Consider the following 25,506-nt stretch of genomic DNA (forward strand, 5'->3'; position numbering starts at 1 on the left):
TCAGTTTAGGGAAATACAGCTCCAGGGAGTTTTTTCTCTTTCTTCTCTTTTAAGCTAAATAATGTGTTTTGTTTTTTTCTTATAAGCTAAATAATGTTTTTTGTTTTTTTCTTTTAAGCTAAATAACGTTTTTTTTTCTTCTCTTTTAAGCTAAATAATGTTATTTTTTTTCTTCTCTTTTAAGCTAAATAATGTTTTTTTTTCTCTTTTAAGCTAAATAATGTTTGTTTTTTTCTCTCTCTTTTTAGCGAAATAATGTTTTTTTCTTCTCTTTTAAGCTAAATAATGTGTTTTTTTCTCTTTTAAGCTAAATAATGTTTTTTTTCTCTCTTTTAAGCTAAATACTGTTTTTTTTCTTCTCTTTTAAGCTAAATAATGTGTTTTTTTCTTCTCTTTTAAGCTAAATCATGTTTTACCTGAGGAGTGTCTGTCTGTCATCACATGGATGCACACTGTACCGTTCTCTTCACTGAATATTACCCTCGAATAGAGAGAGCACATAAATTAGAGATGTATAATTCACACGGTCCAACTGACTTGTTTTCCTTGTTATAATACAACTAGTCACTATGTCTTACTATAAATGAATATGCCAATAAGCCAAAGGGACAGTTTTTCAGCAAAGGATGTGAGTAACAACTTCCACAACACAGGACATTCACATTCCAACATGGCCAAATAAAAAAGTACACATGGGGAAGCTGGTGGAGATAGAAACTGGAGGACGTTTCATACCATTTCTAATTCCGTTTCATGCATTATAATGTGCCAATCCTCCGATTTCTACCTCCACCAGCCTCCACTGAAGTACACATGTATCAGGATTCGTGGACAGGCACGATGGCCCATCCAGTCATTGGCAACAATCCTGTTTTTTAGGATTATTCAACAAATTAACAAATGAGAACCTCAACCTAATATGCCCATTGGAGGTGTTGTGAGCTTCACAGCCCAAAACATGGGGTGCTCTTTTTCTCGATGGGTCTTAACTTTTTCTCGATGAGGCAACTTGACATGAGTTTGCAGCGCTACACTATTTTAGTCAGGGCCACATACGTAATACCCCTCAGCCCAATGTGTGCGTGCAGTAAACAGGAGACGAAGCTTCCCCCCTCAACACCTGTTGGGGGCCTCTGCTTTATGGCTCCATGTAGGCCAAGTGGCCAACACTCCGTGCCTGTACAACTGGATCAGTAGCACATTGTTATCGTAAGGCTGATTGGGTCATTTGGACATCAAAATGTAAATTGTTCCGATCGCACAATTGTTCAGTGAGAGGCAGAAGAAAAACATTTATAGTAATTGCAGTCTAAAATGGTATACCAACAGAGGAGACTGGTGGAGGTAGAAAAACAGGGTATGGGCTCATTGTAATGCATGGAATGGAATGAGGAATGGTATCAAAACCATTCCTCATTCCTCATTTCTACCTCCACCAGCCTTCCCTGGTGTCCGTTTTTAATTGGCCATATTGGAACCACCATTCCTTATTCCATACCATTCCATATTCCATACCATTCATTACAATGAATGAACCAATCCTTCATTCCTCCACCAACCTCCACTGAGCCAGAAGTAAATGGGTAACAGATTTTTTAAAAATCATTATCTATTAATTCGGAGCATTGTGGGAATCTGGACTGGAGCCATTCACTGTTGGCTCGTTGGACATTGCTTCCCCTCTCCTGAGGGCGTATTTAATTGCTGAATTCAATATTATGCCAATCTGTATAGTCAAGGACAAGTCGGTGAATCCACTAAAAGCAATTTTCAATTCAGAGGGAGGATTTGACCATAACAGAAGCACTAATAGCCCTAACACAGGAGGGACATGTCTCCAATGCTTTTCACAGGGCATACTAGGCCAAGCTGTTGGCATAAGATAGATGCCTTTGTTTATTACGGTCTCATAAACCTCCACCTTTGCTCCCGGTTTTCATTGTTTATCATATCGTCACTCTGAAAAGAGACATCAGTGTGTGTCTGCTTTATTTATCTCGGTGGTCACTGTTGTCTTCACATTCACGGCAGGTTCCTAAAATAGCAACTGATCAAAGCATGACTGTTATCTAAGGCTTACAGTACTGGACAGTGGCCTAACTAGGGTCATTGGGATGGAAACTATGAGATAGCTAATTATCTCATGGCCAAAGAGGCTTGTCACTCAAACAGCCACGTCGTCAATTCAACTCCCTGCTGTTGCTACTGTACCTTTCTGTTTTTTGCTATGGAGACCATGCCAGGTAGGTCCCATAAAGTCTTTCTTAGACCTGGATGGCCGGGGATCATTCTTAGCAGTGGAAATGAGACGAAGAAGACAAGACTAGAAGAGCTGAGACTTCACTACCTGTCTTTACTTACCTCATTCAGAAACAGCGACACGGTGCTTCACCGAGGTCTGCTTCTCTCCACTGAAGCCAATCTGTCGTCAGAAGGTTTGACAGCGACCCATAACTTCCCTTTCTCACTGAGAAGGCCATGCGTAGATTGTTATGCTGCCGTTTGATTGCCATTGTCTTTTCTGCGGAAGTACTGTACTGTAAGTAGTCCCATAAGCATCATTAGGGCCTAACATACTAAACCTGTACGCTCAGATTATTCAGAATGGGGCTTCTAATTCAGGCCAGGAAGCAGTCAGCCAAAAAGAGACAGCCTGTAGTCTACCTATTGAGACAGCCTGTGGCCTACCTACCTATTGAGACAGCCTGTAGCCTACCTACCTATTGAGACAGTCTGTAGCCTACCTACCTATTGACAGCCTGTAGCCTACCTACCTATTGAGACAGCCTGTAGCCTACCTATTGAGACAGTCTGTAGCCTACCTACCTATTGAGACACCCTGTAGCCTACCTACCTATTGAGACAGTCTGTAGCCTACCTACCTATTGAGACACCCTGTAGCCTACCTACCTATTGAGACACCCTGTAGCCTACCTATTGAGACAGTCTGTATCCTACCTACCTATTGAGACAGTCTGTAGCCTACCTACCTATTGAGACAGCCTGTAGCCTAGCTACCTATTGAGACACCCTGTAGCCTACCTACCTGTTGAGACACCCTGTAATCTAGCTACCTATTGAGACAGTCTGTAGCCTACCTATTGAGACAGTCTGTAGCCTACCTACCTATTGAGACACCCTGTAGCCTACCTACCTATTGAGACAGCCTGTAGCCTACCTACCTATTTATAAGTAATTACACAAAAAGTAAATGACATTTGCGGCTGTGTTCCGCATTGAATAGAGCGAAATAAAACTTCTGTAGATGATTCGCAATGCATCCTGGGACAAAGCCATTTGGCTCCGAAGCTAGTCTGGTCCTGAAATCGCTCCAAACGAAGCCGTGGATAGCCGTCCCCCTTCCCCCTAGCCCTCGAATTGGGACACCCCTACCCTAAATGTGAACGCGCAAAACGAAGCCGTAGGGGTGAAAACAAAGCCGTAGGGGTGATTTGGGATTGGCCTCCTGCCCAATCCTCTGTTGGCACGCTGTAGGACCACATGCCTCCTACGTCTGTCCATCACTGTTACGGCCTGTTCATAACCTCATTTGGGGTTTTGCATACCAAGGGCCAACGGATAATGTACACCAAAGGGGGCGACAATAACACTATTAATCATAAAGTTCTGACCCCGTAAAGCCAATGCTTTCCCTGTTCGGCAACGTTATAGAAAGGATTGGAGTAAATCTCAAGCTACGTGGCTATATGTCTGCAATATAATTCCTTACAATACATTTACAAGCAGAAGAGGTTTCATCTGTCTAGAGTTCTGAGTCCTTCTGAGTACAGACTCCAAACTCATGCTCAGTCTACTGTGACCTGGAGTCATAAAGGCAGAGACCTTTGTTGTGAGAGTACTTGCCCTTTAGTCCTGTCATAAAAAGGCAAAAGCCAAGAGCACATGCCACCATCAGTCCCACAGTACAATGAAGTAAATCGAAGAAGACAAAGAAAAACAAACAAGAAGCAAGGAACAGCTGCTTTTAACCACATCACCCATTTCAAAGTACAAGGTCACACTAAAACTAATCTTTTAGTTGTATCGCTTGACACACAGCGTTTTAGTGGTTTCCTCTGTGTGATTTCCATTTTACTGCTTTCCATTTTTACCTTGGATGAATGTCAATTTTAGATTGGAATGTTTTGCAGTGAGTGGCTGGCCCAGGCAACCATAACCTCAAAAGTGAAGAGTGAAGCGAAGAAACCTATTTTGAGTCAGTCTCTTGTCTCTGTACTGAAATGGCTTTGAACACTGAACACTGAACACTGCCTTTCACATTCAGTGTAAACTGAAGGTAGATATGCTGCAGGGATCTGACGGCTGCAGCCATTGTGATGCGAACTGACCCACATTCTGCTCCAAGCGGAGAACTTTAACTACGTTAATGTAGTCATGCAGAACGGAACCACAGTCAAGTTTGAGAATAATTCTGCTGAGTAGCAGGAGGCACTCTACTGTAGGTCTGAGGAGGAAAGTGCACTGTGTGCATTTTAGTAGTCCAAAAATAGCAAGAACATTTTTCACATTTACATTTTTGGCATTTAGAAGATGCCTTTATCCAAAGCGACTCATAACAAATACATTTGACTAAGTAGGTGAATCATCTATTCACCAGTCACAGCAGGAAAAAGTCATCTGTGCTTGGGCCAGGGGCCAGTGGCAATTGTAATGCTAGAAGAAGGAAGAATTTCTTTCTTTCTTTTGATTGATTTATTTCCACTGTGACCACAGTTTCTGAGAACCTTTAGAACCTCTGCCTCATGGATACATTTAATTGAAAATCCCTAATCTCTAATCTTTCCATGATTTTATTTGGGAAAAGACAAGTCTTTAAACCCTTATCAGCTACACCATATTTATCTTGGTGGAACAACACGCTAGATAAATGTACCAGGAAATGATTTTAAAACAATTGAATGAGGAAATGTCACATTCCAGTGCCTCACTCAGGACTTGACTTAAGGAATGATATTACACAGCTGAAAGTTTCATATTGTATATACAGATTCATTGTGTGGTTCTAGCAAAGCATGTGTGGTGCTATAATGTGTAATGTTGTATAATGTGATTTAATGTGTTTTATCAATGTTGTGCCTGTCTTTGAAACCAACAGTACATTCCAAAGCTCACTAGTACAAAGGAGATAACAGAGTGTGAAAATGACTCACCTCATTTACACACCATGGGTTCATTGTTAACCTACTGCCATATGTTGAAAGGATACGACAACTTAGAAAGAATGGGTTTCATATATGTTAACATGACATCTAACATCCATACTGTAAGATTCCCTCTGGTCTGAAAGAATAGTTTAGCCAACCTAGTAAAAGTAGAACATTATAAAACAGAAAGATAAACTCACCTTGAGTCTTGCAGCAGGGTAAAGAGAAAGTAAACGGAGCAGGAAGCCAGATAAAGTGTGGGTGGGACACTGTCACCTCTGTCTGCTTCTGTTGATGACTAAAAACACAACTGAATAAAACCTTGGGTGTGGTTCTAGTCGAGTTTCTCCATTTGTATTGTTATGTGAAATGATGTGTGAATGGTGTCATTTACATACAGCATACTGTCTGCCTCCCAAGGCCCCCAGAAACAGGTGGAGCAGATTGTGAAAACAGTGTTTTGCAGAGTTTTACACAAACAAACAGAAGACAGGTTAAAAAAAAATCATCATTATTCATGTGTGAATATTAGCTCATGTGTCGTCTTAAAGGCGAGAGTGACTAACTGAGAGTCTATTTCAACGGCCTCACTGTTCAACTCTGTCTGCAAGGGTTTTCAATGTTTTGGAGAATGTGCCGTGTGTATTTCTTGGTTGAGGTCCAAGATAAAGGCCAGTGCCCCACCAGCCCCTCTCCAGCCTCTGCCCATTTCAAACATAACACCAGGGCAGCCCATACCAATATGACCCATACCAATATGACCCATACCAATATGACCATACCAATATGACCCATACCAATATGACCCATACCAATATGCCCATACCAATGTGACCATACCAATATGACCATACCAATGTGACCATACCAATATGACCCATACCAATATGACCATACCAATATGACCCATACCAATGTGACCATACCAATATGACCATACCAATGTGACCATACCAATATGACCATACCAATGTGACCATACCAATGTGACCATACCAATGTGACCATACCAATATGACCATACCAATATGACCCATACCAATATGACCATACCAATATGACCATACCAATATGACCCATACCAATGTGACCATACCAATGTGACCATACCAATATGACCCATACCAATATGACCATACCAATGTGACCATACCAATATGACCATACCAATGTGACCATACCAATATGACCCATACCAATATGACCATACCAATATGACCATACCAATATGACCCATACCAATATGACCCATACCAATATGACCCATACCAATATGACCCATACCAATATGACCATACCAATATGACCATACCAATATGACCATACCAATATGACCCATACCAATATGACCATACCAATATGACCATACCAATATGACCATACCAATATGACCATACCAATATGACCATACCAATATGACCATACCAATATGACCCATACCAATATGACCCATACCAATATGACCATACCAATATGACCCATACCAATATGACCCATACCAATATGACCATACCAATATGACCATACCAATATGACCATACCAATATGACCATACCAATATGACCCATACCAACATGACCATACCAATATGATCCATACCAATGTGGCCATACCAATGTAACAAACACTGACATGTGATGCCTCTACCTGGCATTATACATGGGTTCACATCACACAATGAAAAAACAGTTATGCAAATAGACTAGCCTTCCAGGAAAAGGAAGTGGGTTAGTAGGAGTGTGTTCCTGGCATACGGATGACCTGGAATATCTTTAACCAGGATTAAATTGCCTAATCTTTGTAGTAGTTGTCAGCTAATTTGTATCTATTTGATCTCACAGCTAGTCTTGCAGACTCAGTTGGAAGATAACCCTATTTCTGTTATATGAACATTTGTATTAATAGTATTTTAAACAATGAACTATGTAAATGGTAAATTGACTGACTCATATAGCCTTATTCCAAAGCGCTTTACAACGGCCTCTCATTCACCCATTCACACACACATTCACACACTAATGGCGGCAAGCTACCATGCAAGGTGCCGGCCCGCCCATTGGGAGCAATTTGGGGTTCAGTGTCTTGCCTAAGGATACCTTGTAATGTGGCCAGCCAGGGTTCGAACCGCCGATCTGCTGACCAGCCATGACTGTAGTCAAGTCCTACAAATATCACAATATCTCTGGTATCTCTGGTTTTACATACAATATCATCCCATTTCAACATGTCTGGGTTTTCACTACAGAGTACACTCCAGCAAAAGACTGGTGGAGGTAGACATCGGGGGGACGGCCTCTTTGTACTGCATGGAACAGAATGAGAAATAAACCGTTCCTCATTCCATTCTATGCATTCAATTGAGCCTGTCCTCTGATGTCTACCTCCACTATCCTCCCCTGGTAACCAGGCCTGAGTTCGAGCAACTGGGACCCTGAGGACATCACGTTGTAAACATCCACCAGGTTTAAATGGGAACAGAAGACCAATGGAGACAGTAATAATAATAATAATAATAATAATAATAATAATAATAATAATAATAAATAATTAACTGCATTTATATAGAGCTTTTCCGGGGCTCAAAGACACTGACAATATGGGGAAAAAAGAAGACACAGAAACAACAAGCAACAGATAATAATAATAATAATAATTCATTACATTTATATAGCGCTTTTCCGAGGCTCAAAGACGCTGACAATATAGAAGATACGGAAAACACAAAAACAACAAGTAACATGGAACACAGAGTCAGTGAACGGGGAGGGGGGGGAGGTGGTTAAGGGTAGGGGAGGCTGTATGCATATCAGGGGGGTGGCAGGGTTAGGGGAGATGGTTAGGGGTAGGGGAGGTTGTATGCGTGTCAGGGGGGGGGGGGGGGGGGTGGCAGGGTTAGGGGAGATGGGTAGGGGTAGGGGAGGTTGTATGCGTGTCAGGGGGGGAGGGGGGGTGGCAGGGTTAGGGGAGATGGCTAGGGGTAGGGGAGGTTGTATGCTTGTCCAGGGGGGGGGCGGGGGGGGCCGGGATGGGGGAGATGGGTAGGGGTAGGGGAGGCTATAGGCATGGGAGAACAGGTAGGTTTTGAGGTGGGATTTAAAAGTGAGGAGTGAGGGTGAGTCTCTGAGTGGTTGAGGGAGAGAGTTCCAGAGCCGGGGTGCAGCTCGTGAAAAGGCACGGTGACCGAAGCCTTTGAGTTTTGAGGGTGGGACAGTGAGGGGAACAATGGATGAGGATCGGATAACATGAGCAGATAGAACACAGAGTTAACGAACATGCACAGGGAACAATTAACACAGCAATGTCCAGGGGGGGGAGGGGGGTGGCAGGGTTAGGGTTAGGGAAGGTTGTATGCATGGGAGTGTAACAGTAGACCGGACACAGCAGGGGAGGCTGGTGGAGGTAGAAATCTGCAGGATGGGCTCATTGTGACGCACGGGAGGGAATAGAGGAATGCTATCAAACCCTTCTGTTTCATACCCTCCCTCATCCGTCATTCAGCTCCATTCGTCACAATGAGCCTGTCCTCCAGATTTCTACGTCCGCCAGCCTCCCCTGCTGTGTACAGACAGAGGGGAAGAGTTATCGAGCTGCATCGTATCGTCGTTCTGAGGCGAGAAAGAAGCTCTCCTAATTAAACAAGCCAGGGCTTTCCAAAAGAGTGTGAAGAGATACAAGGGTGGCTCGGGGGTGGTGTCTCTGAGGAATGACATCTCAGTGCCCAAGAACCATCATGAACTCAATTTCACAAGGCTAGTTTATTTTGTTAAGATATTCAATATGCCCGCCATGGTAATGAAAGAACGCTGACCTTAAGGAAGGAGAATCCCTCGTACTGAAGGATCCTGTTACAGCTGGATGTGCTGCCCAGAGAGGGTGAAGACAGTGACCACACATGCATACACACACACACACGCACGCACGCACGCACGCACGCACGCACGCACACACACACACATGCACACACACACACACACACACACACACACACACACACACACACACACACACGCATGCACGGACATACACACACACTCACACCTTTGTAACCTCTGCTTTCACAACACATTGCTGGATCAGTCCTCGTCCCTCCGCTACCCAGAGCAACAGCAAAACAAACACACTCCCCTCACAGATAGCAGGTGTCAGTCTGAAAGTGTGGACATTGTTTAATCCTTTAAACACTACATGGCCAAAAGTATCTGGACCTGAACATAACACCCGTATGTGCTTGTTGAACTTCTCATTCCAAAACCATGGGCATTAATAATTGCTTTCCCCTTTGCTGCTATAACAGCTTCCACTCTTCTGGGAAGACTTTCTACTAGATTTTAGAATGTGGCTGTGAGGATTCACTTCCTTTCAGCCTCAAGAGCATTACTGAGGTCGGGCACTGATGTTGGGAGAGAAGGACTGGCTCGCAGTCGGCGTTCAATTGATCCCAAAGGTGTTCGATTTGGTTGAGGTCAGGAGTGTATGCTGGCCAGTCAAGTTCTTCCACACCAAACCATGTCATTATGGACGGGCTCGCTTTGTGCACAGGGGCGCACTGTCATGGTGAAACAGGAAAGGGCCTTCCCCAAACTGTTACAACAAAGTCGGAAGCATACCATTCTCTAGAATCTCTCTTGTATGCTGTAGCATTAACATTTCCCTTCACTAGAAGTAAGCGGCCTAGCCCAAACCATGAAAAACAGCCCCAGACCATTATTCCTCCTCCACCAAACATGTTTTTACTTTATTTTTATTATCAACATAATTTTTTATATTTTTAAAAAATTATTATTATTATTATTATTATTCCATTGTTGATTAGAACTTTATTATATCTTAGTCATTTGTATTAGTATATCCTGTTTCCCTATTGTCTTGTTACCCTTCCCCCAGGGACTACAGATGAAAGTTATCTCTGAGCTATATCTGGCGCAACATATGTATTGTCCCTGTCAAATAAACTAATAAATAAACAAACAAACCAAACTTTACAGTTGGCACTCTGCCTTGGGGCAGGTAGCGTTCCCCTGGCCTCACCCAGATAGTCAAGCGTGATTCATCCCTCCAGAGAGTTTCCACTGCTCCAGAGTCACGGCCACGTGCTTCACACCACTCCAGCCTGGTGATGTTAGGCTTGTGTGTAGGCTGCTCGGCCATGGAAACCCATTTCATGAAGCTCCCGACGATCAGCTCTTGTGCTGACATTGCTTCCAGAGGCAGATTGGATCTCAGTAGTGACTGTTGCAAACCAGGACAGGCGACAGCATACGGCAGTCCCGTTCAGTGAGCGTGTGCGGCCTACTACACCTCTTCACGGCTGAGCTGCTGTGGCTCATAGACATTTCCACTTCACAATAACAGCACTTGAAGTTGACCGGAGAAGCTCTTGTAGGGCTAAAATGGGACAAACTGACTCCTATGACAGTGCCACGTTGAAAGTCACTGAGCTCTTCAGTACAACTCCTGCCAATGTTTGTCTACGGAGATTGCATGGCTGTATGCTTGCCCTTCTGCACCTGTTAGCTGCGGGTGTGGCTGAAATAGCCGAACCCACTAATTAGAAGGGGTGTCCTGTCCACATACTTTTGACTTTTGTCTACATAATGTATCTCGCATCTAATGTCAGATAAATCTCAAAATGCCATCACAGTTCTAGGACCTTTATCAGTTGAAGTTTGAACAACAGTAAAATAGCAGTTATTCCTAACCCACAGCAACTAGGTCTGTCCAGGCCAGGTAATAGCAATAGTCTTTCCCACAGTACCAAATGACTCTGTTCTTAATGACCCATGTATGTAATCTGTTAGAATGTGGCTCAATAAATCAATGACAACGACTCATCAACACTCCTGATACTCTTTGGTAATGAATCTCACCGGCTCTCCTCCCAGCCACCACACGCCTCCGACGTGGATGGAATGTTTGAAATGGAGGTGCTGGCGTCTCAATCCATCATGGGAGATCCTGACCTCTGGGAACAGGTCCAGCTCAGGGCCAGTCCTACAATAGCCAGTGAATTATAAACCCCCGCTGAGCACCAGGGGAGGCTGCTGCAGGCAGAAATCAAAGGATGGGACTGTAATTGTTATCAGAATGAAGAATGCCTCGTTCCATTCCATGCAATGAGCCCGTCCTCCAATTTCTACCTCCACCAGCCTCCCCTGCTTAGCACAGAGCCCATTGCCCAGCCCATGATATGTCATCGACTATTAACACCCCGCTACAAATACAGACATAGAACCTACTCCACCCACAACCCCATCACTGTTCAGTTCATCAGCTAGATGCCAAAACAACTACCCGTGACGTTTAATGACATTAATCTAGACTAGGCTGATGATGTAATCATTGCTCTGTCCTTGTCTTTATGACTTGCAGTGGGTTGTTGTCAGCCGGTTTCAATGTCAGAAGCAAGACTCAATTCCATTTCACCCTCGGTTTTAGCCCTGCCCTTCCGTTTTGTGTGCAGGGTAGGGGTGTCCCAATAGGCTAGGTGCACGATCTCCACTACTTCCTGAAAGGCACCTGGCATGAACATATCCTGTCTCACTCTATTGGTTTAATTGATTAATCAGCTGTGCACTGTGTGTTCCAACAGTTTACCGCACAGCTGATTAATCAATTAAACCAATAGAGTGAGACAGGATATGTTCATGCCAGGTGCCTTTCAGGAAGTAGTGGAGATCGTGCACCTAGCCTATTCTTGTTTTCATGTAGGGGTAGGGCCAAGTGGCAGGGCCACAGCCCTCCAAACTGAGGGTTTTAAGGACCAGACTCCGAAGAGAGCCACAACACTCCATCTTATGAAATCCCAGAATGCCTTGCGACTCATCGTCACGATCGTGAAAACAGGAAGAGAGAGTTTTAAGGCAGATTTGTGCATGACAGTCCCGCATTTTCCCCCATTTGATGGCATATGACACCCGAAATGTAACTAAAGTTCAGCCGCGAAGTTGTTGTACTGTTGTCTTATATCAGTGCAGACTGGCAGGAATAATGAATAATGATAATAATGAAGCGTTGTTCTTTTTTATTTGATGACTTTTGATGGATTGATAGCGTGAAACGTAAGTTGTTAACGAATCGCGAGCGTTGACGCTTTTCTATGACACTACTGATGACGTATCAGGGTCTTGAAGGGTTGTCCCATTTCACAGGTAAAGATTTTCAACCACTACCCCTTGTGACTCTTCGGAGGGGCAAGCCGAAAAAGCGAGTGGCACTCCGAAACGAGGGGTAGGGGTAACGAGGGGTAGGGGTAAAAAATGGAAATGGGATAGGGCCCAAGTCTCTCCCACCATTTTCAAAGCTAATGCTGCCACCTGCTGGAAGAATTATGAATGAAAATAACCAGCCTGAAACACCAACAATAGCCTACTATTATCAACAACCAAATAAATCATGTGAACTAAACCAGGTTTCTTTGGACCATAAGTGAGTTTTCATCCAAGTTCTACATTCTCTCTAGAGAGAAACAAATGTATTTTATGGAGGAATGGCAAGAACACAATAACATTCCCAGCTGCTTCTCTGGGTTGAACCCCATGATTCTAGTGTAGAAATGTGTCGTGATTAAGGAAACAGCTTAAGTACCAAATAAAACATGTATCTCACCCTCCTTTCCTATCGTTCACTCTCTCTCTACCTACCTCTTTCTGCCCCTTTCTTTCTTTTTCTCTTACTAAATCTCTTTCCACCTTTTTATGTTTCTCTCTCTCTCTGTGTTTCAGCAGTCCTTTAAGGTTCCTAGCTCTAGTGTCAGAGCCATGGGTGTGAGTCACAACCATTAAAACCCAGACTAGAAACAGAGAACTGATACTGACTGGCCTGATTTTCTCTCTGCATTCTTGTGGAAAAATAGGAGCATTTGGAGTCTAGAGTCGCAGGTGGAAAATTCTGGCAAAGCCTTCTGATTAGTTCAAAGCCTAATTCAAAGCTCTCTCACGTAAATGTTTAACTACGGCTGTAGCACCTACGCAGACTAGTAACACTCCCAAGTCAACAGGTCTGTCTGTCTGGTCTCTCATCACTGGTAACATACAGACAGGACTGTTCATCTGATCTGTGAACTGAACTTGTTGAGTTGGAGTGTTAGAAAGTGTTGCTTTACAGACACTGACAGACAGGCCAGACAGACAGACAGACAGACAGATGTACAGATGATCAAACAGACAGACATACACAGATTTTCAGGCAGTCCCGCTGACAGAGAAAGAGACATACAGACAGACTAGCAGAGCACATACTTCAGAAAGGCAGACAGACAGACAGACAGAACGACCGACACAGGGGTCCCTTTCATAAAGCTTTATTCCACAGATCCCATGGCAGGAGTCGGCCAGGCTAATACACATTTACATACACTCCTCCCAAGTTAAATAACTCAATTATTCAAGACAAAAAAAGACCCAACACACACTTTGTTCAACTTAAGATAACAACAGCAATATAATAACAACAACAACAACAATAATAATAATAATAATAATAACAACAACCATAGTCAAATATTTGTGTATTTCCAGGTCTTATATTCTCTCAGATTCATTACACTGTCAGTCGTTTTAAGGTGCTCCGTTAAATCTGCATGTGACATTTTCAATAAAACTCCACAAATGTTGCACCATAACACGCAGTGAAGAAGACAGAGAATACTTTTTTGCTTATATATCATACATTTTTTTCCATTTTTCAACAAGTGTTCAATGATGAATGTTTCCTTGCAGTGTCCTCATCCGTCCTCCTATCCTCTATGGCATGTCTTTGATGTTGGAGTGACTTTAAAAGCGGCCCATTGTTCGTTCGTTTGGCACACTTCCTTATACTGTAAGCTGTTGCGGTGTGGCACAAATCATTCAGCTGGATCAGAGACACGAGGCATGTCCCTGTAGAAGCCTGGAGTCTCAAAGCACCTCTGGAGACAAGGACAGAGAAGAAGAGAGAGACAGAAAAGAGGGCGAGAGGAGAATCAGCATCGCTTTGAGCTTCAATAGAATATATTGCCACACTTTACCAGGCTGCCCTCGAAAAGGCGGTTCAGGACCTTGGCCGCAAGGACAAACAGACTGAAGAACAGCTTCTACCACAGGGCCATCCAGGCCCTGAACACAGCAAAGACCTAGGTTCTGGGCCCTGGACAGTCTGGACGGATTGATGGCAGCTGCTGGACTGAAAAAATCAGGTGTAGTGCTGAGGCACAAATATGTAAATTTCAAGCCTGCAAACTGCGACACTTTAAATAAATGTGAAATAACACTATTGTGCAATATGACAACCCTAGTCGTCTATCTGTACAGTATAGTATAGTGGATAGTGTACATAGCCTTTATTTATGTAAACCAGCTCCTTCCCTTCTTGTGATGTTTTTAAAAGTTTTTTTTTTTTTTCTTTCCTAACACCAGGGGAGCCACCCCTCCTAAATTTCGTTGTTTGGTACCTGTACTGTAGCAATGACAATAAAGACCATTCATTCATTCATTCATTCATATGTGTCACGTTCTAATGCTTTGGTCCTCATATCGGGATCCCATGTAATGATCAGACTTTTCTTTCGAAAATGTTTAATACAATCAACGACACGTCGCTAGTCAACTAACACAGCTTGTTTTGTGAGCCTGCTAACAATGTAAAGTAGTGTTATAGTTAACTAGGTAGCAGTGGGGATTACTCACCCGATCCATTGCATTGCAGTATTTTGGCTTGACTAGCGAGTTTGTGTTGTGATTCTCAACAAACGTTGAAACGTAGTGCCGTGTTTCAAAAGAAAAGTCCGAACATTTTGATTGGTTGCCGATATGAGGACCAAAGCATATGAAATATATGAGGTCTACATGAATCCGACTGTATATATACAGTATGATCTTATGACTACAAAACATTGGGTTTAGGGATGATATTTCCACACAAGTACAATTATGACTGCCCTGGTGGATAGCAGCGTACAATACGGTATGTTTCTGATTCTGTATGTTTCTGATTCTGTATGGGTCTGATTCCTATCATCTCTTTATTTGCTTTGCAGATGATTAATTCTGGGATTGAGCTGTCTTCACGCCCGGCTATGGGGGGTCACAGCATGACGCAGAGGGAGTCTGTTGAGACCAGTGCTTGCCAAACTAAGGCTCAGTTAGGACTAGGCTGTGGCTCAGGGGGTAGAGGCTGGTGGAGGTAGAGGCTGGTGGAGGTAGAGGCTGGTGGAGGTAGAGGCTGTGGCTCAGGAGGTAGAGGCTGGTGGAGGTAGAGGCTGGTGGAGGTAGAGGCTGTGGCTCAGGAGGTAGAGGCGGCGTCTAATGATCGCAAGGTTGGTGGTTAGATCCCCGGCTCCTCCTTTCCACTTGTCGAGGTGTCCTTGGGCAAGACACTGAACTCCAAATTGTTCCCAATGAGCGGGCCGGCGCCTTGCATGGTAGCTTACTGCCATTGGTGTGTGAATGGGTGAATGAGAGGCCGTTGTAAAGTGCTTTGGAATAAGCTATATAAGTGCAGTCTATTTACCATTTCCTAAACTTATGGACATACTGATAGTTATCTTATTGCTTACACTGACACACAGCAACATCATATCTTAGTTTGAGGGTCATGATTATGGCTAGGTTCGTAAATCCGCTCTGGAATCTGATCAGCACTCATGGAATGTCTCTTCGTCCAATCAAATGACTTCGAACCCAGTGTGCGCTCCGGCGCTCCCAGAGCGAATTTACGAACGCACCCTATATAAGCATAAACTCTGTCCACAGTTACCTGCCACATGCTGGGGCTTCATAGGGCCTGTCTTCATCAGGAAGGGTTCTCCCCCCTCGAAGGCCAGGATTGGCTCGCTGACCCTGTCGCTCTGGGTCTGCCCCGGGCCGCCGCTGTGATTGGACAGCTGGATGATCTCCTCGAAGTCGGCAGCCTGCCCATTGGGCGACAGGCCGTTCTGGTGCTTGGCAGGCTGGACGCCGTTCAAGACAAGGCCCTGTGGCTGGGCGGAGTCTGCTGGGAGAGGCTGGCTCTGCTGGCTCTCACACGCTGTCGGGAAACACAACTACAAGGTTAGGATTCACTCTGAGAGGATCTGAGGGGAGACAGACAGTTATCTGAGGGGAGACAGACAGCTTATCTGAGGGGAGACAGACAGCTATCTGAGGGGAGACAGACAGCTATCTGAGGGGAGACAGACAGCTATCTGAGGGGAGACAGACAGTTATCTGAGGGGAGACAGACAGCTATCTGAGGGGAGACAGACAGTTATCTGAGGGGAGACAGACAGCTATCTGAGGGGAGACAGACAGTTATCTGAGGGGAGACAGACAGCTATCTGAGGGGAGACAGACAGTTATCTGAGGGGAGACAGACAGCTATCTGAGGGGAGACAGACAGTTATCTGAGGGGAGACAGACAGCTATCTGAGGGGAGACAGACAGCTATCTGAGGAGAGACAGACAGCTATCTGAGGGGAGACAGACAGCTATCTGAGGGGAGACAGACAGCTATCTGAGGGGAGACAGACAGCTATCTGAGGGGAGACAGACAGCTATCTGAGGGGAGACAGACAGCTATCTGAGGGGAGACAGACAGTTATCTGAGGGGAGACAGACAGCTATCTGAGGGCAGACAGACAGCTATCTGAGGGGAGACAGACAGTTATCTGAGGGGAGACAGACAGTTATCTGAGGGGAGACAGACAGCTATCTGAGGGGAGACAGACAGCTATCTGAGGGGAGACAGACAGCTATCTGAGGGGAGACAGACAGTTATCTGAGGGGAGACAGACAGCTATCTGAGAGGAGACAGACAGCTATCTGAGGGGCAGACAGACAGCTATCTGAGGGGAGACAGACAGCTATCTGAGGGGAGACAGACAGTTATCTGAGGGGAGACAGACAGCTATCTGAGAGGAGACAGACAGCTATCTGAGGGGCAGACAGACAGCTATCTGAGGGGAGACAGACAGCTATCTGAGGGGAGACAGACAGCTATCTGAGGGGAGACAGACAGCTATCTGAGGGGAGACAGACAGCTATCTGAGGGGAGACAGACAGCTATCTGAGGGGAGACAGACAGTTATCTGAGGGGAGACAGACAGCTATCTGAGGGGAGACAGACAGTTATCTGAGGGGAGACAGACAGCTATTTGAGGGGAGACAGACAGCTATCTGAGGGGAGACAGACAGCTATCTGAGGGGAGAGTTATCTGAGGGGAGACAGACAGCTATCTGAGGAGAGACAGACAGCTATCTGAGAGGAGACAGACAGTTATCTGAGGGGAGACAGACAGTTATCTGAGGGGAGACAGACAGCTATCTGAGGGGAGACAGACAGCTATCTGAGGGGAGACAGACAGCTATCTGAGGGGAGACAGACAGCTATCTGAGGGGAGACAGACAGCTATCTGAGGGGAGACAGACAGTTATCTGAGGGGAGACAGACAGCTATCTGAGGGCAGACAGACAGCTATCTGAGGGGAGACAGACAGTTATCTGAGGGGAGACAGACAGCTATCTGAGGGGAGACAGACAGCTATCTGAGGGGAGAGTTATCTGAGGGGAGACAGACAGCTATCTGAGGGGAGACAGACAGCTATCTGAGGGGAGACAGACAGCTATCTGAGGGGAGACAGACAGCTATCTGAGGGGAGACAGACAGCTATCTGAGGGGAGACAGACAGCTATCTGAGGGGAGACAGACAGCTATCTGAGGGGAGACAGACAGTTATCTGAGGGGAGACAGACAGCTATCTGAGGGGAGACAGACAGCTATCTGAGGGGAGACAGACAGCTATCTGAGGGCAGACAGACAGCTATCTGAGGGCAGACAGACAGTTATCTGAGGGGAGACAGACAGCTATCTGAGGGGAGACAGACAGCTATCTGAGGGGAGACAGACAGCTATCTGAGGGGAGACAGACAGTTATCTGAGGGGAGACAGACAGCTATCTGAGGGGAGACAGACAGCTATCTGAGGGGAGACAGACAGTTATCTGAGGGGAGACAGACAGCTATCTGAGGGGAGACAGACAGTTATCTGAGGAGAGACAGACAGTTATCTGAGGGGAGACAGACAGCTATCTGAGGGGAGACAGACAGCTATCTGAGGGGAGACAGACAGTTATCTGAGGGGAGACAGACAGCTATCTGAGGGGAGACAGACAGCTATCTGAGGGGAGACAGACAGTTATCTGAGGGGAGACAGACAGTTATCTGAGGGGAGACAGACAGCTATCTGAGGGGAGACAGACAGCTATCTGAGGGGAGACAGACAGCTATCTGAGGGGAGACAGCTATCTGAGGGGAGACAGACAGTTATCTGAGGGGAGACAGCTATCTGAGGAGAGACAGACAGCTATCTGAGGGGAGACAGACAGCTATCTGAGGGGAGACAGACAGCTATCTGAGGGGAGACAGACAGCTATCTGAGGGGAGACAGACAGCTATCTGAGGAGAGACAGACAGTTATCTGAGGGGAGACAGACAGCTATCTGAGGGGGGGGAGACAGCTATCTGAGGGGAGACAGACAGCTATCTGAGGGCAGACAGACAGCTATCTGAGGGGAGACAGACAGCTATCTGAGGGGAGACAGACAGTTATCTGAGAGGAGACAGACAGCTATCTGAGAGGAGACAGACAGCTATCTGAGGGGAGACAGACAGCTATCTGAGGGGAGACAGACAGCTATCTGAGGGGAGACAGACAGCTATCTGAGGGGAGACAGACAGCTATCTGAGGGCAGACAGACAGTTATCTGAGGGGAGACAGACAGTTATCTGAGGGGAGACAGACAGCTATCTGAGGGGAGACAGACAGCTATCTGAGGGGAGACAGACAGCTATCTGAGGGGAGACAGACAGTTATCTGAGGGGAGACAGACAGCTATCTGAGGGGAGACAGACAGTTATCTGAGGGGAGACAGACAGCTATCTGAGGAGAGACAGACAGCTATCTGAGGGGAGACAGACAGCTATCTGAGGGGAGACAGACAGCTATCTGAGGGGAGACAGACAGTTATCTGAGGGGAGACAGACAGCTATCTGAGGGGAGACAGACAGCTATCTGAGGGGAGACAGACAGTTATCTGAGGGGAGACAGACAGCTATCTGAGGAGAGACAGACAGTTATCTGAGGGGAGACAGACAGCTATCTGAGGGGAGACAGACAGCTATCTGAGGGGAGACAGACAGCTATCTGAGAGGAGACAGACAGCTATCTGAGGGGAGACAGACAGCTATCTGAGGAGAGACAGACAGCTATCTGAGGGGAGACAGACAGCTATCTGAGGGGAGACAGACAGCTATCTGAGGGGAGACAGACAGCTATCTGAGGGGAGACAGACGGTTATCTGAGGGGAGACAGACAGCTATCTGAGGGGAGACAGACAGCTATCGGAGGGGAGACAGACAGCTATCTGAGGGGAGACAGACAGTTATCTGAGGGGAGACAGACAGCTATCTGAGGGGAGACAGACAGCTATCTGAGGGGAGACAGACAGCTATCTGAGGGGAGACAGACAGCTATCTGAGGGGAGACAGGCAGCTATCTGAGGGGAGAGTTATCTGAGGGGAGACAGACAGCTATCTGAGGGGAGACAGACAGTTATCTGAGGGGAGACAGCTATCTGTCTATCATGCATTACAGTGCGCCCGTCCTCCGATTTCTACCTCCACCGGCCTCCCCCTGAACTGTATGTTACCTTGACTGCTCTCTGTGTCGTTGCCATTGACCTGTGGTGGAGACTTGGCATCCTTCTGCAACGTTTAAGAACAACAAACACGTCATGTTTAGAAATGTGATCCCCCCAAAAAATCTAAATGGTAAAACTGTTCTTGTGAATAAGAGGTGGAGGTGAATGAGAGGTGGAGGTGAATGAGAGGTGGAGGTGAATGAGAGGTGGAGGTGAATGAGAGGTGGAGGTGAATAGGAGGTGGAGGTGAATGAGAGGTGGAGGTGAATGAGAGGTGGAGGTGAATGAGAGGTGGATCTCTGGGTGTGTTCTCTAGCCACCTTCTCTCCTGCGTCGCTCTTGCGCGTCCTCTTCATGATCTCCTCCAGGCGCTGTTACAACACAACACAAGCACAAAGGTGATCAGAAGCGCAGGGTTCTTTAACAACGCGTCCTCTGGGATAAACCTACCACACACACACTCTCTCACACACACACACACACACACACACACACACACACCCTAACCTTAACCCTAACCCTAACTGACAATCTAGTCTATATTTCCATAATCTAATTTACAGCCTACATAATGATTGTCCTATTGTCCATTTCTCCTCCGCTCTATTTCCCTCCTCCTTTCATCCCTTCCTCCCTCTCCTCCCCTCCTCCCTCCCTACCTTCTTTCTCTCCAGCCGCTCCTTGTCCTCCTTCTGGAAGTGCTTCTCTCTCTCCAGGCGCTGTTGCTCCGCCTCCTCGCGGGCTTTAGACTCCGCCTCTTCCCGCTGTCACATACAGTCACAGAAATGTCAGCGTTACCGTTCCCATGGAAACCATTTCAATTTAGCACAGGACGCTGTTATACAATCAACCAACGAAACAGGTTGTCATTTAATGATAGACAAGAAAGATAAACAATGATATTTTCTTGGGCCATCATCAGTGTCACAAACCTACAGTTACACTATTCAACCACTAGGTGGTAGCAGATACCCAGTCTAGTCTCAGTGCTTCAAGCTGTGGGTTAATTATCTCCCTGATTAATTTGATTACACACCTCGCTGGGTAATCTGAGCCATCGGGAACAAACCAGATGTGAGGGACGGAGGGATGAAAACACAGCTATGATACGTCTGAATCACATCTGTCTTTAATAATAATCCACTTATCGTGGGTCCATCTGAACAACAGACCTACAGTAATCTTATCAGTTTGCGTTAAACACCCACATGATACTCTCTCACCTCCCAAATACAAAATGTAGATAATAATAATAATAATAATAATAATACATTAGTCTTATATAGCGCTTTTCTAGACACTCAAGACGCTTTACAAACTGAAAAGATTGAGTAGTAAAATAAAAAGAAACAAATAATTAGATAAAAGAAAGTATAGGGGTCTAATACATTTTTAGATTACTAAATCTAAATCTAAGTGTCTTTGTAGGACAATCTACTCTGTATACTGCAATTACACATAGATTTCGGGCAGAGAAGCGGCGAACAAGCAACGCCTGCGTCCTCTCTCGACTGGCATTTTTTGAAAATATGAACTGTCTTATTGAATATGAAATCAGTACAGTACTGATGATGGATGAGCCGCAAGTCGCGTGACTACATTACGCTCTGCATCCTTTCGAGAGCTGAACGTACGGTTTGAACCCGATCTATCGTGACACCTACAACGAGGAGAAGATGAGAGTATCGGGAGTGGGGGGTGGATGGAGTGGAGCGTGGCTGAATGTTGAAGGCATGGGGCCATGGCAACTACCCCAGGCCATGGTGCTAGACCACTGGACCACCCCAGGCCATGATGCTAGACCACTGGACCACCCCAGGCCATGGTGCTAGGCCACTGGACCACCCCAGGCCATGATGCTAGACCACTGGACCACCACAGGCCACAACTATGTACTATCTGACGTGACACATAACGCAGGATGAAAGCCTTCCTTCAAAGATATATATAAAAATCTAGAAATTAAAATAATAATAAATCTAGAAATAGTAATAATAATAAAAGCAATCTGTAAGAATACGGTATATAGGAAGAAAATTAAAGTAAACATTGCTGAAAAAAAAATGTGAATTAAGGAAGAAGGTGTCAATCTCTACTATATCTGTAATTAAAAAGAAAAAATAACTTGAGAATCTTAACCTCTCCATCTGAAGACATTGTAAGACATCCCGTATCCATTGATCGTGTGTTGGTGGGGAAGCATACTTCCATTTAAAGAGAATAGAACGTCTAGCTAGTAGAGTGGTGAAGGCAATGACACGGCGCATAGTAGTGGGCATATTCTCAGATGAGGGAAGGCCGAACAGTGCACTCATAGGGTTAGGGTCTATCTTTGTGTTAAAGGCCTGTTCAATGGTTCCAAATATGTCAGACCAAAATGTATCCAGCCTCTGGCAAGTCCAGAACATGTGGAGATGGTCAGCTGGGGATTGGTTGCATCTGTTACAGGCATCACTCCGACCCGGGAATATTTTAGCCAGCTTAGCATTGGTAAAGTGAGCTCTGTGGAGCACCTTGCATTGGAGTAGGCCATGGGTCTAGCGCAGAAAGATGATGTATGGACTAGGTTGAGAATGTCGCTCCATTGGTCATCGGAAATGTTGCCGTCTAGATCACTCTCCCAGAGCTCCCTGAGAGGCACCATAGGGTCCGGAGTCAGGGAAGCAATCTGGCCATATAGAACTGAAACCAAGCGCTTTTGATCGGGTTTGAGTGTGAGAAATGTATCAATTGGCGATTCAGGGGGGCGGTTGGGAAAATGGGGAAATTGCTTTTGGATGAAGTGCCTGGTTTGGAAAAAATGGAAGAGATGACTGTTGGGCAGGTTGAATTTGACTGACAGGGATTCAAAGGATGAAAAGACTCCATCTTCATACAGGTCATTAAGTGTCGCGAGACCATTGTTCGACCAATCACGGAAGGCGGGATCAGTACACGACGGGGAGAATAGGTGATTGTTTGAAATTGGGGAGTGAACCGAGGCTCTATGTAGCCCGTGCTGTTTCCTGAATTGGAGCCAAATGCTTATGGTGCTAGCAACAATTGGGTTACACATTTCTTTGTGGGTCGCCACAGGAAGCTGAGAGCAGATTATAGAGTGTAAAGAGGCAGAGGACGACAACTCTGTATGTACCCAGGGTGGGCTGGGTTCTGAAAGTTTACAGTTAGCCCAATAGAGTAGTTTGTTAATGTTGGAGGCCCAGAAATAGTGGTGAAAGTTGGGGAGTGCCAGGCCCCCTTCTGATTTAGGGAGTTGGAGACATAACCTTCTAATACGCACAGGCTTGTTGTTCCAGATGAACGCATTCAACCGCTGATCAAGATCAGTGAAAAAAGATTTATTGATGCACACTGGGATGTGTTGGAAAAGGTAAAGAAACTTTGGCAGGATGACCATCTTTATACCTTTGCCATTTCATTTACAAAAAAGACTTCGCTCTTCTGAATGTTTAGTTTATAACCCGATACACTGCCAAATTGGTCCAAAATCGACAATATGGGGGGGAGAGAGGACAAAGGGTTTGATATCATAAGAAGAAGGTCGTCGGTGTATAGAGACAGTTTATGAACCATGCCGTGACGCGTAATGCCCTCAAACCTATTGTGGCTTCTGAGCCAGATAGCGAGAGGTTCAATGGCTATATTGAACAGTAACAGCGAGAGAGGGCACCCTTGGCGTGTCCCACGTTGGAGAGAGAATGGGGGAGATCGAATGCCATTAGTATGTACAGAGGCTGATGGGGAGGCATATAGGAGTTTAATCCAGGAAATAAATTGGGAATCGAAGCTAAATTTATCAAGAATAAAAAATAGGTAAGCCGACTCCACCCTATCGAAGGCCTTCTCGGCGTCAAGTGACACTATAGATTCGGGGGTGTTAGAGGAGGGAGAAAAAATTATATTGAGTAGCCTCCTTGTGTTAAAAAAGAGTGTCTCCCTGCCATAAAGCCTGTTTGGTCCAGTGAAATTATATCTGGCAATACATGTTGGAGGCGGACGGCCAATATTTTGGCCAGTACCTTACAGTCCACATTGAGCAGGGAGATCAGCCTGTAACTGCTACATGAAGTACGATCTTTGTGTCTTTCTTGAGAAGCAATGAGAGAATCTGGAGAGAATCTGGAGAGAATTCAGGAGAGAATCATTGAACATCCTTGCCATAATCGGGGCTAACTTGGAGGAATATGCCTTATCATAAATGGAGCTGGAGCTCCCCCTAGCGGTAGAAAGCGATATTCTGTGAACGTGTCGTGTCTACCAACCGGCATTAAAAGGACGTTGTGGTTAATCAATAAAAAATTAAAATGCCGTGACATCGCCCTTGGCAGATTGCTCCTTCTTGCTCGACTTTGGTGGTTTGGAAGCCATAATCAAGCACCCAAATGTGCTGAGAATTATCTACATGGCGATGGTCAAAGGCAAAAATATGGGGGTTTGAAATATTAAATGGATAAAAGTTACGGGAGCAAGACTTAACGTGTGTCTACTCCATTCTACCCTGCCGGAAGTCCTACGCTTGGTTTTGTAGGTCTGTTTTCAAAGACTCCGTTACCCACAATGCTGCTCTCTCACCTGTCTCTGCGCCCTCTCGTTGTCCTCCTGCTCGGCCTTGGCCCTGTCCTGCGCCTCCCTCTCCTCCTCCACCCGCTGGGCCTCGTCCCTCTTCAGCTGCTCCTCGGCCATGACACGCGCCTCCTCCTCCCTGCGCCTCCTCTCCTCCGCCTCCCGGGCCATGCCCTCCTCCCGCAGGACGCTGTAGGGAGCAGGAGCACCCTCTGTTAGCCCTGTTAGCTCTGTTAGCCCTGTTAGCTCTGTTAGCTCTGTTAGCTCTGTTAGCTCCACACACACACACACACACACACACACACACACTGACTCACCGGTTCCTCTGCTCCAGCTCCAGACGTTCCTGCTCCTCCCTCTCCCTCTGCTCCCGGGCCTGTCTGCGCTTCTCCGCCAGGGTCCGGGCCGCCTCCTCTGGGTCGTTGGTGCCAGCTGAGGGCCTGGTGCTGCCTGCCACAGGAGCTGGAGGGGCAGGGGTGGAGGGGGTGGAGGGGTTGCTAGCTGCCGCTGGAGGGGCAGGGGTGGAGGGGGGGCTGGCTGCCGCTGGGGTGGCCTGGGCAGTCGGCTGTAAGGCGGAGCCAGGGGCGGAGGCTGTCACAGGGACTGGTGGACTCAGGGAAGGGGGTGTCAGCGGGGTGGAAGACACCAGAATGGCAGGAACATCGCCGGAGCCTGGGGAGAAGAAGGGACAGGAGACGTTACAGGTGATAAACCGTCGGCCGACCCTCTGGAACGCTGGCGGGCTCAGCTGCCTCAGAAGGGGTTTACACGGAGAACACAACCGGCTACCTTTCTCAGAAGAGATCCTCAGCTGTTACTGTAGAGGAACAGACCAATGAGATCCCCTGACCCTGGACAGTGGAGGGTCATGTGACTATCTGACCGTGAACAGTGGAGGGTCATGTGACTTCTAGCGGAGCCACAACAATAATGTACGACCATTACTGATTAGTAGATACTTGATAATAACAGATACAATACATTTAACTCCACAGAGACTGATAGAGTATCGAGTACTATCTATCTATCTATCTATCTATCTACCTACCTATCTATTTATCTATATCTACAGTGGGGTGCAAAAATCAGTGTTTCCTCTACTGTATATGCATTTATTCGTGGCGGGCC

At 46.0% G+C, this 25,506-nt stretch overlaps 1 protein-coding gene across 1 annotated transcript in view; it reads right to left on the minus strand.

The window, feature by feature from the left end:
- Window positions 1-13,942: 13,942 nt before the first annotated feature.
- map7d1b (MAP7 domain containing 1b) overlaps window positions 13,943-25,506 on the minus strand; it is a 40,279-nt gene continuing 28,715 nt past the window's right edge. The window contains exons 11-17 of the mRNA XM_080527619.1: window positions 24,696-25,050; window positions 24,388-24,568; window positions 20,475-20,579; window positions 20,136-20,186; window positions 19,825-19,879; window positions 15,897-16,166; window positions 13,943-14,070 (exon numbers count right to left, since the gene is read on the minus strand). Of these exons, the coding sequence (XP_080383745.1) occupies window positions 14,060-14,070; window positions 15,897-16,166; window positions 19,825-19,879; window positions 20,136-20,186; window positions 20,475-20,579; window positions 24,388-24,568; window positions 24,696-25,050 (1,028 nt within the window). The 3' untranslated portion in view covers window positions 13,943-14,059. The remainder of the gene's footprint in view (window positions 14,071-15,896; window positions 16,167-19,824; window positions 19,880-20,135; window positions 20,187-20,474; window positions 20,580-24,387; window positions 24,569-24,695; window positions 25,051-25,506) is intronic.

Source organism: Nansenia antarctica (genome assembly GCF_963989245.1).
Source record: "Nansenia antarctica genome assembly, chromosome: 3".
NCBI lineage: Eukaryota > Metazoa > Chordata > Actinopteri > Argentiniformes > Microstomatidae > Nansenia > Nansenia antarctica.